Genomic DNA, 18,020 nt, shown 5'->3' on the forward strand with positions numbered 1-18,020 from the left:
AGGAAACCCAGCAAATACCAAGCAGGTCAAATGAAAGGAAATCTATACAATTATTCTCAAAGAGCAGAACATTACTGGCAGAGTATCTTAAAAGAAGCTAGGGAGAAAAGGCAGATTATCTACATGGCTTCAACCATTAGACTCACAGCTACCTCCTCAACAACAGTGGAAACCAGAAGACCATGAAATAACAGTTTCCAAGTGTTGAGAGAAAATAAATATTAACCTAGAAGAGTATATCAGGGGAAATATCTTTCTACAGTATATACCTTAAAAAAAAGAAAAAAGAAAAACCAAAATGATTCTAGAAGAAAGGTCTGAGAGGTATGATGAAATGGTGAACAAAGAAAATGATAAACGTGTGAGTAACTGTCAACCAACAATGACTACATAAAATAATAGTTAGATCTAATGTGTGGAACTGAAGATAAAATAATAGAACTAGAATATGGACAGCAACAGCATAAAAGTCAAATGGAGTTAAGCAGATTGGAGTTAAAGTATTCTAAGTTTGTTGTATGGTGTGAAGAATCTAGATGACAAACAGAAATCAGTAGTAGATATTTTGAACAGAGGGAATTTAATACAGGGAATTGATTATATCACATATATCCAGGTATTGTGGACAAGACTGGGGACAAAATAGTGACAAAATTATTCTTCCAAAGAGCTTAGAGTCAGGTATTTACATACATATACAGTTTGCAACCTGTATGTACCTGTATACATGGGTATGTGTGTCTATATATTCAAGAGTATATGTGTGTCTACGTGAACATTTTCAAATATACTGCAAAGGTGAATTTCCAATATACTATATACACACCAATAATATATCAATATACCTATATATCCACCACCTACATTCTGCCAACTAAACACAAACACAGGTAGAGGTAAAAAAAAAAAAAAGAGCAAATGGTAAGAGGAAAAATGAGAAAATTAGATTAGGAAGCAGCAGCAGGAGAAGCTGAAGAAATAGGCAGAGGTCAGATTATATGAAGCACATCTCTGTCATGCTACAAATTTGTACTGTATTTTGCAGGGAATGGAAAGCCACTGAAAGGTTTAAACAAGAAAACAACAGGATCAAATCTGAATATTAGGTAAAAATATTGGTAGTAGTACTTAGGTTGGATTAGAGAAATACTGGACTTGTAGGCTTTGGCAGTAAGAATGTAGACGAGATGGAGATACAAGACCTATGTCAGAATCTACAGGGCGTGGTGACTTGGCATACAGATTTACATTAGAGAGTAAAAATCAAAAAGAAAGGAAGGCATCTATAGTAAAAGTCAGGTTTTAGTTATGGATTACTAGGGTTATGCCATTGACAGGAAAGAACAAAAGGAAAGATTTAGAGGTTGTTTTCCAGGAAAGAAGGGTTCAATTTTAAACACGATGAGAGGAAAAACCAATAGAACATTTGGGTAATATCTAGAAGGTTATAAAGCTATAAGGCTAGAAAACCCATCTTGGCTTGAGATACCATGTTGTTAGTACCAGAAAATATGATGTGTTTAAAATCTCCCCTAGGATAAGATTTTCCAGGCCATAATGATGAGTAAAAACTGAATTCGTTAGTAGTCTCTATGTAGAGCAAGAGATGATGTTTCTGATGCTTTTGGTATTTTCTCTAAAACCACAATTGACTAGCTGGATTTCAAGATGAATTAGTTCTAGAACATAGCAGCAATCAAGGTCCTCAGAAGGCTCCTGATTATGTAAAGCCAAACCTTAAACTTGTTCCTTGATTCTCTTGGAGGCTAGTACTATAGTTGACCTTAAGGGCTTTATTGCCCAGCCCCAAAAAACCTTCCTCAGACTTTACTTACTTCCAACGGGGTAGGAGTGGTGGGGGTGAGGGGTGTTTCTGTTCAACATTGGAAGAGCTTAGATGACTCACACTTGATCTATCCTCAAGCTATTAAAACACCCTTTTCCACAAAACAGTCTATAAAGGACATACATAGTCTATCTTCCTTGTTTTACAAGTGACAAAAAATAAGGCCTGAAGGGGTTGCAAGAGGTAAACAACCACACAACTATGTAATGGTTCAGCTGGAATGAGATCTCATCATAAAACCTTTGGTCTTTTCTTTTATAGCCAGCTGACTCCCAATGTTCAATATTCATAAAGTGGTACCTTAAACAGCCAGATTTCTACTTCTGTATCAAGGCTATTTACTGTACTAAAAACAAACAAACAAACAAACAAACAAATAAATAAAAGTTGAAATAAACAGAGCCAAATCTAAATTAATAAAAGTAGTAGTATGCTGAAGTACTAGATTATTTAGCTGCTTCACAAACTTTCATCTATAAGTCTCTCAGTTATAATGTTGACTGTTCACTGGTCAACATTTTGGTTTTCGCTTGGTACTCATAAGTTGATGTTTTAAAAATAAACTCCATAATCTTGCCATTTGTTACAGTTACATTAACTGTTTATGTTTCCCCCGAAATCTTAAACAGATAATGCTTACATTATAAAGTCATCTGGAACCTGTTCAGATTATAATGAATACTCACTTATTATTAATGGATGCTTAATCAGTAATTTTGATGATTAATCAGCATGACCTTTGTCAGACGTCACCAAGTAAAGTAATTCTGCTGAACTATTTTATTGCTAGTACAACCTCTGGTTTAACTTGTTAAATATTTTACCAAAAAAGCATGGATAAAATTGTTGGCTGTAACATTTTTTGTTTAAGGTGAAATAAGCAACTTAGGCATTAAAAATTTCAGAACTGCTTGTACTGATTATAATAGATCTTAATAGTTGAAAACCACACATTTGTATCTATCTCATGGTAGAGAAGACTTCGTCATTCTGTACATAACTCAGTATCTAGGGCATACATAGTTTTTTTGTGAATTCTTCTTAAGCTGACGCCACTTTATTTTTCTTCTTTCCTCCCTGTGATTACAATAATGCATATCACTAACCAGTATACACCTGTTAGACTGGTTAAAAATATATATTAACAATACCGAGTGCTGGAGAGGATATGAAAAACTAGAACTCTCACATATTGCTGGTGACAATAAAAAATAGTAGTCACTCTGGAAAACATTTTGTTAGTTGCTTATAATGCTAAACATACCCTAAGATGTAGGAATTAGCAATCACACTTCTAAGTATTCACCAAAGTGAACCAAAACATGTTCACACAAAAACCTATTCATGGGTAGTTAACAGCAGCTGTACTGAACATTGCCAAAAACTGGAAAACAACCCTAATGTCCTTGGTGAATGGATAAACTGTGGTACATCTATACAATGTTACTCCCCTGCTATAAAAAATGAATTATTGGTAAGTGCAAAAACCTGGATGAATATCAAAAAGAAATATGTTGAATGAAAACAGTCTCAAAAGGTTATATACTTTATGATTCCATTTATATGATATTCTTGAAAAGCAAACTATGGTGACAGAACAGACCAGTGGTAGCCAGAGGATATGAAGTGGGGAGAGTGTGACTACCAAAGGATAGCACTGTTCCTTTGCCAGATTGTGGTGGTGGTTAGAGGAACCTCCACATACATTAAAATTCATGGGAAGATATCTCAAAAAAGAATCCATTTTACTGTGTATTAACTTTTAAAAAAAGGTCTATCATCAAATAATTCAAGTGCCAGAGATATTTAATCTCATGATTTTAAAGATAAGGAAATGAATCCAGGGGTGTTAAAAGTGATCTGCCAATTAATGGTCACTTGCTAATTAATGGCAATCCTTTCCTTAAGAGTTCACAACTTAATAAAAAACATTTACTTCAAAATGGGAAATTCAATTAGAAATTTCTATGCCATTAGAAATAAGGAATACGTAGAAATGACATAACAAACCAGGTCACAGATTCCACACTTGTATTTTAATACATATAAAATTCAACTATAATTTCTATGCCACATTTAGGTAGACGAAAAATAAAAAATAAAATTAAATTCTTCTGTTTATTCAAGAAAGACATCATAAACTGAACTTTTGTCATTAAGGAAAAAACTCCCTCAATATAGTTGTATCTTCTGAATTTAGAAGAATTACCAAGGTAAACTCCAAAAAATAAATCCCAATACTATTAGTTCTATACTAAATTAATATTTCCCATCTGGGTATTCTAGATACTAAAGGAAAAATTCAGTACCTCAATAGGTAAAAATCAGTCCAAGTTTGGTGGGGTCTGAGAAGATGGAAATGGGAAGAGGTAACAAGAAAGGGAAATAAAATGAACAAGAAGCTCAGAGAATCACGGGCATAAAGAGAACATAAAAACATTCATTTCTTACTATTCATAATAAATACATACACATATTTTACAAATAAGTCCCAAAACATCAAATCTTGACATAATAAGTAACATTTCAGAGAGTTTTATAGTTAAAAGTCTTGAAGTTCATCTGATAAAAATCCTTATTTCACAAATAAGAAACTAAAAATTGACATTTAATTATCACAGACGTGAATTAAGAGCAGGCTTCCTAACTACTTACTACTTATTGTATATGGACATATACTTCATATACTTAAGAACATATGACTTCAATGTCCTTAAGGCTCGTAACATAGCTTTACTATTGCCAGCTTTCTCTAAATTTCCAAGTCATTAAATACCCTGATTAATTATGCTTCAGTATTAATTACAACAACTAACACAAGATTTTTATTTGCTGGGTTTTTTGTTTTTTTGAGATACAATATTCACAACTAAATACCTACCATGTTCCAGGCTCTACGATAAGCCTTGAAAATAGGTGAATAAAAACACATCCCTGGCCTGGAGCAACATACAGTTTATTAAGTGATATTAAACACGTACAATACAACATAGTAAAATAATGAATGGACAAAGCAGAACAAAGAAGATCATCAGAGAAAGGGAAAGTTTCACAGTTAATACCCAAATTGGCTTTTGAAGGAGAAAAGGAATTTGATTAGGACTTAAAGGTCCTTTCTTTATATGAAATTCTAGGAAAGACAAATCTAATCTAAAGGAATAGAAGTTAGAAAAGGTTGCCTAAATCCAGAGATGGGAATTGGAGACTGATTGAGAAGTATGAATACAAGAGAACCACTGAAGTGGTGGAAAAGTTCAGGACCACTGGACATATTGTTGATTACCTGAGTTAAAACTCATCAAATCATACACTTAAATACATCTATTTTATAATAGGTAATTTATACTTCAGTAAAGTGAAAATATTTTAAGGGACTGGGGAAACCAAATGGACTCTGTGTGGCAAAACCTTTTCTATATTCCAATTACTAGGTACTTATCAGTACTCTGTGAGGAGGAAAATGTTTTCTCTAAATAAACAGAGTTTAAAGCTGCAGCTCCATTTCTTATTTTAGATCTCTCTTAAAGAAGTAATGTGCAAAAAATGCAGAGCTCGGCAGAGTTCCAACAGAACAGGCTATTTCTAAGTTTATAAGACATTGCTAAAAAGAGCATTTTCTTAATACAAATTTCTACTTATAATGTAATTATTGAATGTGTTGGTAAGAGAATACTAAATGAGTTGAAGACTTCTTAGCTAGCTTTGTGATTCTGGGCAAATTAATGCACATCTTTGGGATTATTTAAGATCTAAAACAAGAAGGCTTGCTTCTCTCTTTCATTTTCAAGATTCTATTATTCTTACAAGGTTGAAATCTCTACATAGCGTCTCCAAATGAAATCCCTAAGTTAAGTCCCAGATGTTAAAATTGATGCATTAAAAAGAAGTTCTGTCAAGTACACTGAATATCAGAAGTATTTTATGCAACTTTTGAGATTGGTAATTTGAGGTTCTTAGTCAAATCTATGTATTTTCTTAATCAAATTTAATTCTACTTGTATGTTATTTCTTATTACCTAGTCACACAGTTCTTCTACAATTTCTACAGTTCTAGATACATTACTACTCTACGATACACCACTCCTTTTCTTTGCAAATGAAGAAACAGGGGTTAAAGAGATTAAATACCTTGTTCAAAATATAATCTTTGCAAAGACAAAAGTATTAGATCAAATGTGTATTATGATTTTTTCAAGTAAAAACCTTTAGAAAGAATGTATATATATAGATATACATATATAGATATGTATATCTACATAGATATACATACATATCTATATATATACATATACATATCTCTATATATCTATACATATAGATATGTAAATATATATACACACATATATGAATGTTGGTACAAAGACAGAAATTTTTTTCTGGAAGGATAAGCAAAAAAAGTTAGTAATGCTACCTTTAGGGAAAGGGCCTAGGTGGAGAGAGGTAATTTTTCCATTTTTTACTTTCTGTACCACTAAAAAATTTCCAACATGAACATTTTGTTAATTCTATTGTTTAAAAATTATGCTCTTAGGATCGACTTATAGGTTATATCTTCCTTTTATTTTCTATATTTAAGAAAAACAAGTAATGTTTGGCTTTTAAAAATTATCTTCTTAAAAAAAAAATTATCTCCTTTTTTAAACAATATGCCTGGTGGTTTAGTTGTTAATTCAGTTGCTTAAAGCACAAAGGTCATAGGTTTGATTAATTATATTTGCAAAGAATAAAAATAGCCCTTGGTTACAGAATGCATTTTTAACTTTAGAAAGTTATCTGGCAAACTCCTGCTGCTGATCACAAGGATGAATCAGGTAAGAGCATGTGGTTGACTCAATACAACATTAATATCGGAAAACGACTCTAATGTCTTACTGACAAAGGATAAGAGAGCAGACAGCAGAGTTACTCATCTCTAAGTAAACGCTTCAATTTTCATATTCATCAATTCAACACACTTCCGAATACAATATAAATAAGACCTTAACTGTAAGAGAAAACACAGTCCCTGTTCTTTCAGAAAAGCTAAAAACTATACATCACAAAGCTTGCCGTTTTAAAAAATGATACATTTCTTATTAGTATACCATAAAAACATCAAATAAAATACATAACATACCTGTAACATCTTCTGGATCTGATACGACAATATGTGCATTTAGTTCCTGTAGCTTATGATGCAGTTCTTCTAATTTTTTATTTGATTTTTTCAAAATGTTGTCCACATAAGCCAAACTTTTTTTATCTGTTGTGACTTTCCTCAGATTTTCAGCTCCTTCTTTGATTTTCAGTTCTTTCCTTATTTCTCTCTTGATTCGATCCTTGATATCATCCAACTTCTGCTGTACCACTGTATCTGAAAAGTCTAATTTCTGAACAGCACTCACATTCTCAGAAAATGGAAGACTTCGGGAATCTCCCTACAGAAAAAAATAAACATAGAAATGTGGAAATTTAGGAAAGTTAGCTGCTCAGTAAAATGTGCAGCATAAGAATATAACTGTACAACAAAATGATTCTTTATTAAGTGCATTACATTTAATTCTTTCCTTAATAAGCAGCAAACTACTTATTTTCCCTTAATACCATACAAAACTGTAAGTTCAAACACTCTGCCCACTCACTAAATAGCATGACCTGACAAATTTATATTAAAATAAATACAACATATCTACATATACCAGCATCTTAGGATTGTATATAGTGGATTTCTGATATCCTATGAACCCAAGTTAGATCCCAAAGCCGACACTGTGAATCTTGGGCAAGTCATTTAACCTTTCAAATACCTTTCAGTGTAATCATCTTTAAAATTTAAATAATAATATTGGCCAACTTTCGGAGATATTGTGATAATTCAAAATATTATATGTGAAACTCCAAATACAATTCTTGCCCTATTATAGTCACCTAATAAGTGAAAATTATTAAGTTCCATAGGTAAAATTCCATTTTATCTTCTATAAGAAACCTCTTAATATAAACTAATTATTGGCAAAAATAAAGTTACATTCTTTTGAACACTTTTTAGTTAATGAATTAAATGCATTAAGGCTTGGGAAGACTGCATTCAGAACTCTATATTTCATGGCTAACTAACCCAATTGATAAGTTGGTTGACTCACTACAAAAACATCATTACTAGAAAATATACCTAAATTATGTTCTACTGTTAGAATCTAAGATAATACATTGTATAAGTAATTTATCTTAAAATGAAAATTAAATCAGGTAAGCACATTTAATCTACATTTAAAACAACCAAAGTTATGTTTTAGTTATTTATATGTCATTCACTATTTTAAACTCCATTACTATAATACTGCTGGTTTTTAAATTGTTAATTTCTGAAACACAAGAAAGTAGAAATAACATTTACCTTTTGGAAGAAGAACTGAGTTTGTGAAGCACAGAGAAAAGAGAGACATTTTACTGTGCACCTTTTGAACTACAGACCTAACTAATTAAAAGATTTTCTTTAATTTCTTTGGGAATTAATTACAGCCATATAAATAAGTTCTGTTTAAATTCTTGGTGCAAATACTATGCCATCTAATCCTTAACGTCTAAAAAACATGTATCTTGCAAAATAGAGTTAACAGATGTGAAGATACAGGATCTAGTCTTGACGTTGGTATCACTTTACCCTGTGCTAATAGGCATACTAAGCAAAAAATGAAGTAGTTGATCCATAAATTTGTTCTTGACCTTTTCAGGGCCAAAGAACCCCTTTGAAACTCTGAAAAGCAAACAAATAACTAGAACAAAGAAAACTTCATCTTTGTATGTACAATTTCCAGATTCCATAGATCTTAGGTTAAGAATTCCTGGGATAGATGATCTACATCTACTGACCTTAAACGTCTGATTCTCTTTTAAAAATTATATAATTTGATATATAAACATTTATTTCAAAAATAAGTTGTTAAATTTAAAATGTCTGATTCTTATCTATACGGATATACAAAGAGCATCTCCTTGGGCCAAAATAATATCTAGATGTTTTACTGTCTATAATAGAATATAAGTCCTATCGTCCATTTATTCAGTTTCTAAAGTTTATGAATCCACCTTTGGCTGGTTATCAAAACATTAGCACATATGGCTACTGCCAACAAATAAAATCCCCAATTTCTGCTGTCTAACTTCAGGTAAAGTGGACTGAGGCAAACAATGCTTGTTTGAAAACGTTCAAGCTAACCGCATTCCTCTAGGTATTTTTATTTCTATCCTTATAGATTTAGAAAACATCACATGAATTGTTTTCATAAATTTGTGCTTTAGCATTTTGTACTAAGCCCTAAATTTCTTGGTTCCTGGTGACCTTAATGTCACAGTAATTTTTCCTCTATGCCTCATAAACCATAAGGAATATCTAACAATACCATGTTAAGTAGAAAGGTCCAAATAACTTAAAAATACAACAACTTAGTAGCTGTTTGAAATGATACAAATTGAAAGAAAATCACATTTTTATTTCATTTTTTACTAATCACAGTTACCTATTAATGTGACGTGTCTGCCTGTTGGGTACCTTCACAATTTCTCAAACCTTGAAATCAGACTGTATATTCCCACCCTCATTTCCTGTTTCATTGTACAAAAAGAATGTAGAATAATCTCATATTGAAACCTAACTGACTCCAGCTAATTCACATGGTGTCCAACAAATGGTGTTACTGTGTGCTTCCCTAAAAACTTAAAATATACTGCAGCATCCTGAGAGTTTGCTGAGGCACCCTAGAGAACTGCTGCATAATTTGAGAATCATGGTATAAAGATTTAAAAGCTGTTAAAACAAAAGACAAAACAAAAAAACTAGTATATGAAATTGGCTTGTTTTTGATATGAATACTTTGAAGGCCCTTGCCTACTTCAACTCCCATTTCTTTTCAATTTGCTCCCTAAATTCCAATCAAGTTACAGAAATTTAATGACAAAGACGATCTCTCTTGGCTCAGCTACTATGCATACTGCACCTTTGGCATGCACCAACTTTCCTTCTTTCTTCAACTCTGCTTTCCTAGTCTCTTCTTTGCTTCCTTTTACTTTGCTCAAAGTTCACCCCAGTTCTTCTCAGGAAAGAGACCATGCCCTTTCTTAGAATTTAGATTAAATGTCCCTCCTGTGTGCTCTGATAGCAGTAGGGATCCCATCTCAACGATGATCCCTTTTGTTATGTGACCACTCCAAAGACTATGAGCAACCCGAGGACAGAGCTGATGCCTGGCAAATTTGTTTTCTTAATGATTTGTCTATTACACTATTTAATATCCTTCTTTTAGAATTCATCACTGCTGAGGAAGTCATGCTTTCCTATTTCTGATAAAGAGAATTCATATTCCAGAAAGCTCAAGGGCAAAATTGACATTCAATCATATCAACTATATTAGCTGACTTGGATGAACCATAGTGTGGTTAGCATGTTTGCTTCCCCTCTTTTCATAGGTTTGAATTTTTAGTTTTTACTCCCATTTCCTGAATTTTACTCCCATCTTTTGTTGTGGAATGGCTCAAACACCTTTTGGAAAGGAGCAGGAGCTAAAGTACAATATAATCAGTAATTTGAGATAATATACAAATGCCCTTTGAGAACAGATAGGAAAGGTTACAGTACCTTCTGTTTACTCCTTTCCTGAACATTTCAGTTGCCATAAATTGTGAAAGTTACTGGAAAATGTAATTTTCTTGCATTTGGAACAATTGAAATGAGATATTCCATCTATTAAATTATATGTCTAACCCCCCCCCCAAAAAAAAAATCAATCTGTCTCTCTCAAAAATGCCAGGAAGCAGTAGTAAGCAATAAAATAATATTCTTGACATAGGGAAGATAAATTAGCCTCAGGAAAATGAAAAGCTACGTAACCAGTGAAAATCTGCAGAGATAATCTTTGCCTGAATAGGTTCTATTACAGGCAGTGGTAATTGTCTACACAATCTACATTATATTATGTTTACAAGCTTAACACTTTCATCTACCATTCACAATCTCTTCTACTCTATAAAATTTCATGCGTCCTCCAAAAGTAAACAGTAGATACTCTTTTCATTTTTTTAAAACAAAGCTAGCTAGATCCAACCTCTAATCACAAACTCCCTTTAAAATTCATTACTATGCTTGGAAAGTATAGATAAAAGATTTAAAAACTAATCCTAAGTGTAAAATTAAACTCTTAAGAGTATTCATGCTCCTTCATCAATTATCCATATATTAAAGAAACCCCATAATTCTTATACCTTTTATCACTGAGATCACAAGCTTAGCCATTTCATTCTCGTCAAATTAACTGAACACTTTGCTGTTTATATTCTCTTACCGTGTTTCTTATGTCCTATTCCTTTCACTATCAATCTAAATTCACGATCACAAAACACTTGTTCAAAAAATATTTCAAGGTTTTCATGATTAATCCTACCTACCTATTTTTAATGTACTTTAAATTTTATATCATCCACATCCTTAACGCAATCATTCAATCAAAGAGTTCAAATACAAACACAAGGAAACCATTAGTGGAATTAATACCCTCAAGATTTATAGAACAATCAAAATTATTTTTCGGTAAGTAGGTTTCAAGTGGTTAAACAAATGAAAGAAGGAACTGAGACCTCAATAAATAAGAAACAGAATAAAAATTAGATGGATTTCAAAGGAACCAAAATAAATTTAAAACTCAGTGGATAGGTTAACCAGCAAATTAGACCAAGACAATGAATTAATACACTGGCAGACAGATAACTGAGAAAAGTACTCTGAATTCATCACACAAAGATATGAAAAATTAAATTTTATCTTATTGGAAGATAAAATGAGAAGACCAAAGATCCATCTAGTAAGAGTTATAGAGCGAAAGAATAAAGAAGATAGGGAGGAAGCACTACTTGAAGAAATACATGAAAGAATTTTCCAGAACTGAAGAATGATATAAATCCTTAGACTGGAAGGTCACATCAAGTTGCAAACAAGATAAATGAAAATAACAATAACAAAAGTAAACAGAGAGAAAAGAAAAGGCATTTTATCTACAAATAAATGACAAATCAACAGAAGACTTCTTAGTCATAACTGAGGCCCAAAACTATCAAACTTCTACAGGATTTTCAGCTTTTATCTTATGGTTTTCATATATTGGTAAGGTTTTCTCTAAAATTACAAAAAAATGTGCTTCAAAGTATTAACATTCTGGGGCAAATTACAGATGAACTAACACAGAGTCCGTTTTATACTTGTATCATTCTCCTGTTCACTTATCATGTATGTTAATTTACATGGAAGAAAAACAGTGCTGTGGTGAAAGAGACTGTATGATTTTTTACTTCTTAAACTGACAAAGATTTTATAATATTCATAATAACTGAGCTGTAAGCCACAAGCCTTTATAAAAGTAAAAAATGTTAAAAGAAATTTAAAAATAATGATGCCCTTTGACTCAGTAATTCTAGTTCTAGCACTATAACCTAAGAAAATAAGTAGAAATTATTACTATATAGAATGGCCAATTCAGTAAATTTTAAATTAATAACTAATATGTGGAAGGCACTGTGCTGGGCAGAGACAGACTTCCTTATAAAGCTTAGAAAGAGCAGGGCTTTAAACTTACTTAAAAGAAAGAGGAAGTTCAGGATGCTAATTAAATGTTGTTACAAAAGTATTTTAAATAGTCTAGAGAATAAGAAAAGGTTTCTCTTATTTATGCCCTTTTTATTCCACAGCAGGATGTCTAGCCTGATATGCTGTTGCTATGTACACAGTATTTTTTCCAAATTATGTTTAAAATAAGAATGGGGGAAAAAAGACTGGAAGGAAAGAGATCATAGTATTAACAATAATTATCTCTGGGTAAAAACTTTAAAAGAAATTTTCATTTGTTCTTCAAAGTCTTCTATAGTTTTTGATTGTTTTAAAGCAGTGCATATATACTGCCAATCTATTAAGGAAGGAAAGACATTTAAAGGAAAACAAAAGTAACTCACTTTATTTCAATTTGGAAAATGTGAAAGTTTATATGAGGTCTTATAATCTACAGTATATTTGCTATTTAATTAAGTTATTTTGAGTCAATACAATTCTACTGCAAGCAATTAGATTACACATTCCACTCTAACTAGACCACATCCTATGCCAGCCAACTATTTCAAATACACGTATTTGAATGTGTTAATACATATTTGTTAAATACAACTATTATTTTATGAAATAATGAAGTACAACTATTTTTTATTTTATGAAATATGAAATTCTGATCTGTACATTAAAACATAAATTAAAATTTTCAATTTATCACATTTCAACAAACTCACAATGAAGAACACCAAAATAAAAAGAGGATCAGATTCAAAGAACAAAATGAAGAAAAAAGTCTGTCACTTATGACCCAGTACTTCATTTAGGGAGAGACAGGAAAGGATGTTTACTTCTCACTGGCCAAGTTCCCAGAGAAGAAGTGAAAAAGCTGTTACTTTCTCTATATTATAGAAATATAAAACAGTCTAACCTGATAGATGCCAAAAAATGTTAGAGCACCTATAAAAACTCAGTAGGTACAGTAAATCACATACTGTTTTCGCTAGAAGGAATTCCACAGATCACGTAGCCTAACCCCCTTGATGTTAGTTTTGAGGAAAGCAGGTTCAAAGCAGCTAAGCAACTTGCCTTAGGTCACAAAGAAAAATGTCAGTGACCTGGTTGAGTTTAGCAGGCTCGTCTCCTGACTCCTAGCTTGGTGTTCTTTTACTCCACAATGCCTTCTTAGGAGAGACCTCTGCAGTATCCACTTCGCTATGTTTGAACTACACCTCAACCCAATTGAGATTTGCATTAATTAATGGATATTATGTGCCTTAAAACAGGGATATGGGCAAGACGTATTTCCTATTACTCTCTAATTTTACCCGAATCCAATCTGTGTCTCAGGAGTGAATGTTCTCAACTGGAAAGCCAGAAACTAGTTCTATCACCAGCTCTGTCACTAGCTGTGCAACTCAAGAATGTTAGTCTATCTCTCTGTACCTGTTTGTTCATCTGCAAAATGCTTGGCTTTCCTAACTTTTAGTTTTTTAAAGTTTCATTTATTCAAAACATTCACTGAATGCTAAATGCTAGGCAATCAAAAGAATACAATCCTGCTTTCTTTCAGGTATTCAGTTTATTAAGGAAGACAGACATGAAAACCAGACAACCTGAAGCAGCTGCAAAGCTGTACACAAATGTAGTTCATACTGTATGTGTGTGTGATAGAACACAGTATAAATAGAAAGAACCAAGCATTTGGAGTCAGACCTGCCATGTACAAATTCTAATACTATGACTTGCTAAAGTTTTCCATTTCCTCATCTGCGAAATGGAATTATTACAATTACTCTGATTGCATTATTTCTAAGTCTCATTAACGGCTCTGCCTAGGACTAAAAAGTATGCTTTCCGTCACTGACACACTGTCAGCACCGAAGCAGATAGTGCTGGGTGCTACATAATATACATCCTCCCTGTATCCTTACTAAAAACACTCCCATTTTGTTAGATGCAACAAAGTGCACACATAAAATTCTCATTTCACCAGATTTAATTATAGCTAGAAGTAGCCACATGACAATTCTTGTCCAAGAGAAGCCCAGGATTTGGGGGAAAGATTCCACTTCTCCCTTTCTTTTTGCCTAGAATGCAGACCCATGGTCTGAAGGTGCATGAGCCATCGTGTGACAAAAAAGGGGCAAGCAGGACAAAACCCAACACACTAGGGTGGAAAAAAAAGAGAAACAGCCTGGGATCCTGATGGCTTTACTAAACTGCTACACAAGTCCTGGACTGCCTACTTTGAATTTCCTGCTTTAGATAAAATATAAACCCCTATTTAACTAAGGATTACATAGGTCCTTATAGACCAATATAAAGACTTTGGCTTTTACTCTGAGTGAAAAGGGGTAGGGCTTAGGCAAAGAAGTGATACGATCTGACCTCCTGTGTTAAGACAGATTTAAGAGGGGTAGGTGGAAGCAGGGAAGCTGGTTATGAAGCTATGGTAGATTGTTACAAAATGGCCTCAAGGAATTCTGCCTTCCTGTATTCACATCATCATGTAGCCCCCTTCCACACTGACTCCAGGCTAGCTCTGGAACTGACTCTCACTGATAGTATGATGGAAGTGACATTCTGATGATGGGTTGGGAGTTCCAATCGCAAGCCTCAAGAGGACTCATATGAGTAGCCTCTGTTCTCCCTCTTGAAAAACCAATTACTATTTAAAGAAGTCCAGACTATTCTGCTAGAGAGAGAGGCCCTGGAGGATGAGAGACCATGTGGAAGAGAACCAAAGCACTGCAGCTGTTCCAGCTATTCCAGCGGAAGCACCGGACGGCATGTGAGGCCATGGTGGACATTCCAGTCCAGCACAGCCACCAGCTGAATGCAGCTGCATAAACGAGTGCAGGCAAGACCAGCAGAACAGACACTAGTATACCCACAAAATCTTGAGATGAGTTTGTTACACATTTATGAGTATAATAGATATGTGAAACAGAGGCTACTGTAGTAACCCAGGCAAGAGATAATAGCTCTAAGCACTCTCTTCAATTGCAATAATTACTTTTTGTTGACTCCCAAAAGATAAAAAGTATAACAATCTAATTTGAGGAATGGGGTTGTTAATGACATTACCATTATATTAAAAAAGCACAAAACAATTTCCTTTTCTTTCCCACTTTTCACACTCCCTCCCCAAACACACTCACTTTGAGAAGGATGTAGGTAGAGACAACAATCTTTATCTTAAAAAAAGAAAAAGCAAAACATAAAGTCATTACTTTCTAAAATATAGTTGCTTTAAAAAAATTTGCCTTGCTTCCTCCCCATTCCTGTCACAAAATTAAGAATGAGCTGCATGTGGGTGAGAGCACCCAATCCTTTGATTCGGTGATAGTGGTAGGAATAATCACGTGATTAAAGTAGGACCATTCAGCTGTCCTTTTCAGGGATTGATAGAGAAATCCTTCTCCTGAGAAATCAGTTGCAAAGACAATAATAATCTGAAGCTACTGATGAAGAGAAGTGCTTTCCTTATCTTAGATAGCCAGAAAACAAAGCTAACCCAGAAAGAAGCAAAGATGAGACACAAAGAGAAAAAGATCACTGAGGAAACAGGTTGAGCATCTAAATCCAATCATGCTTAAAGCCAACATACTCTGTAACCCTAAACTTTTTAGTCACAGGCCAACCAATTCCTTTTGGCTTTAGTTTGACTTAAGATTTTTCTTATCACAAATCAATGTTCCAAATAATATGGTACATCTAGCTTCTTACTTTGAAACATGAAATTTTATCTTTCTAATTCAGTAATGACAACTGCAATTCCAGATCCCTATATATAATTGTTTTCCATTATCAAGGTCAGTGTTCTTGTAAAGTGTTTGTATATCACTGTAAATAATCTTGTTTTATACCTCAAAACTGAACCTAATGGGTCAGATTTCCATCTTTGTTCCAAAGGATGCCGCTAGTAATTTTTGGTCTTATTTTGCACTCTTCTTCCTTGAGTTTCTGGGAAATGTTTCTAATCTCACTCAAACCATATGATTCTAATGAGGTCTTCAATGTTCTTTCATGATTCTATATCCTTGGCACAGTTGAATGATGTCAGGATGGACACCTCGTAATCTAAACCAGTGTCCCACATCCTAGGCAAACATGATTGATCCATTCATCTACTGACGGACATCTTGGTTGTTTCCAGCTTGTTGCAATTATAAATAAAGCTGCTATGAGCATTCATATGCAGGTTACATACAGAAATATTTATAGGTGTATATATAAAGCTTAATATACACACATCTTGTTGCTATGTCAGATAAGAGAGCCTAAAAGAAAAGATATCTCAGTAGCAACAAATATACCCAGCACCTAGATCTTGGTTTCTAACACTAGTTTCCAATAAAGAAAACAGGACTCTTTGAAGAAATGTCTCATTTTAGGACTGGGGCAGGAAATACACAAAATAAGCCTTAAAATGTAAGAATGTAAGGAAGTAGTCAAAACTAAACAAAAAATGTCACATTGATGGAGATATGATGTCAAAGGAACACAAGAGCCATCTGAAAGAGCCTTCACTAGCCAACGCTGGAACAATTTTAGCAACAAAAATAATATTGGATTATATTAAGTTGGTGCAAAAGTAATTGCAGCTTAAAAGGTTAAAAATTGCAAAAACTGCAATTACTTTTGCACCAACCTAATAATACAAAATATAAAATACAGACCTATCAGTACATACTGATATAAATAAATGAGCAAATAAATTAATGGTGAAGGAGATAAATCTTCTGTACAGAAGAATTCAAAGTAATTCATGTGGATATTACACCCTCAAGGAAGAGGGGCATAACTCCCCCCTCCTTTGGTGTGGGCTGTACATAGTGACGGCTTTTGAAAGAGTACAGTATGAAAAAGAGAAAAAAAAGAGTAACTACAGTAAGGAAAAACCTGACAAACACTCCCTCAGCTAGGTAAATCATGTTGATATATGTATACTTGATATGTTATGATGGAAGTGGTGTTTGAACTTCCCCAAACCCACAACTCTGGTATGATCAAGAAAAAAAATTCCAATAGAGGAGCATCTATAAAATACCCAACAAATAATCTTCAAAACTGTTAAGTTCATAAAAAAACAAGGGAAGTCTGAGAGACTGTAAGAAGAGCCTAAGGAAGACATGGCAGTTAAATGTAATGTGGCGGCATGCTGGATGGGATCCTAGAGCAGAAAAATGAGAAGTAAGGAAATCTGAGTAAAGTATAGACTTTAGTCCCTAGTAAGGTTCATTAACTATACAAAATGTACCACATTTGTATTATGATATTAATAATAGGAGAAAATAACTGTGGCATATAAGAACCTTTTGTCTTCTCAGTTTTTCTGTAAATCTAAAACTGTTCTAAAAAAATTAAATATTAAAAAAAAAAGACTAGATCCTTACACACAAGGAGTTTATTATCTAGTGGGAGGACACACATTAAACAAGTAAACCACAATTAAAAATTGTGGTAACTGCAATAAAAAAAAAGAACAACATAGAACAATGAAAAACCCACCTATAATTAAAATTATTGAAGAAAGTCTCTCTAAAACTGTGAGGAAGTAATATTTATTCTGAAACCTAAGAGATGATTAAGAGTTACCCAAAA

The 18,020-nt window shown here is 33.2% G+C and overlaps 1 protein-coding gene across 2 annotated transcripts in view; it reads right to left on the reverse strand.

Moving 5' to 3' along the window:
* Window positions 1–18,020, reverse strand: part of PKN2 (protein kinase N2) — a 110,368-nt gene that overhangs the window by 60,762 nt on the left and 31,586 nt on the right. For both annotated transcript variants that reach the window (XM_081057462.1, XM_081057463.1), the window contains exon 2: window positions 6,963–7,263. In XM_081057462.1, the coding sequence (XP_080913588.1) occupies window positions 6,963–7,263 (301 nt within the window). The remainder of the gene's footprint in view (window positions 1–6,962; window positions 7,264–18,020) is intronic.

Source organism: Rhinolophus hipposideros (assembly GCF_964194185.1).
Source record: "Rhinolophus hipposideros genome assembly, chromosome: 8".
Classification (NCBI taxonomy): Eukaryota; Metazoa; Chordata; class Mammalia; order Chiroptera; family Rhinolophidae; genus Rhinolophus; species Rhinolophus hipposideros.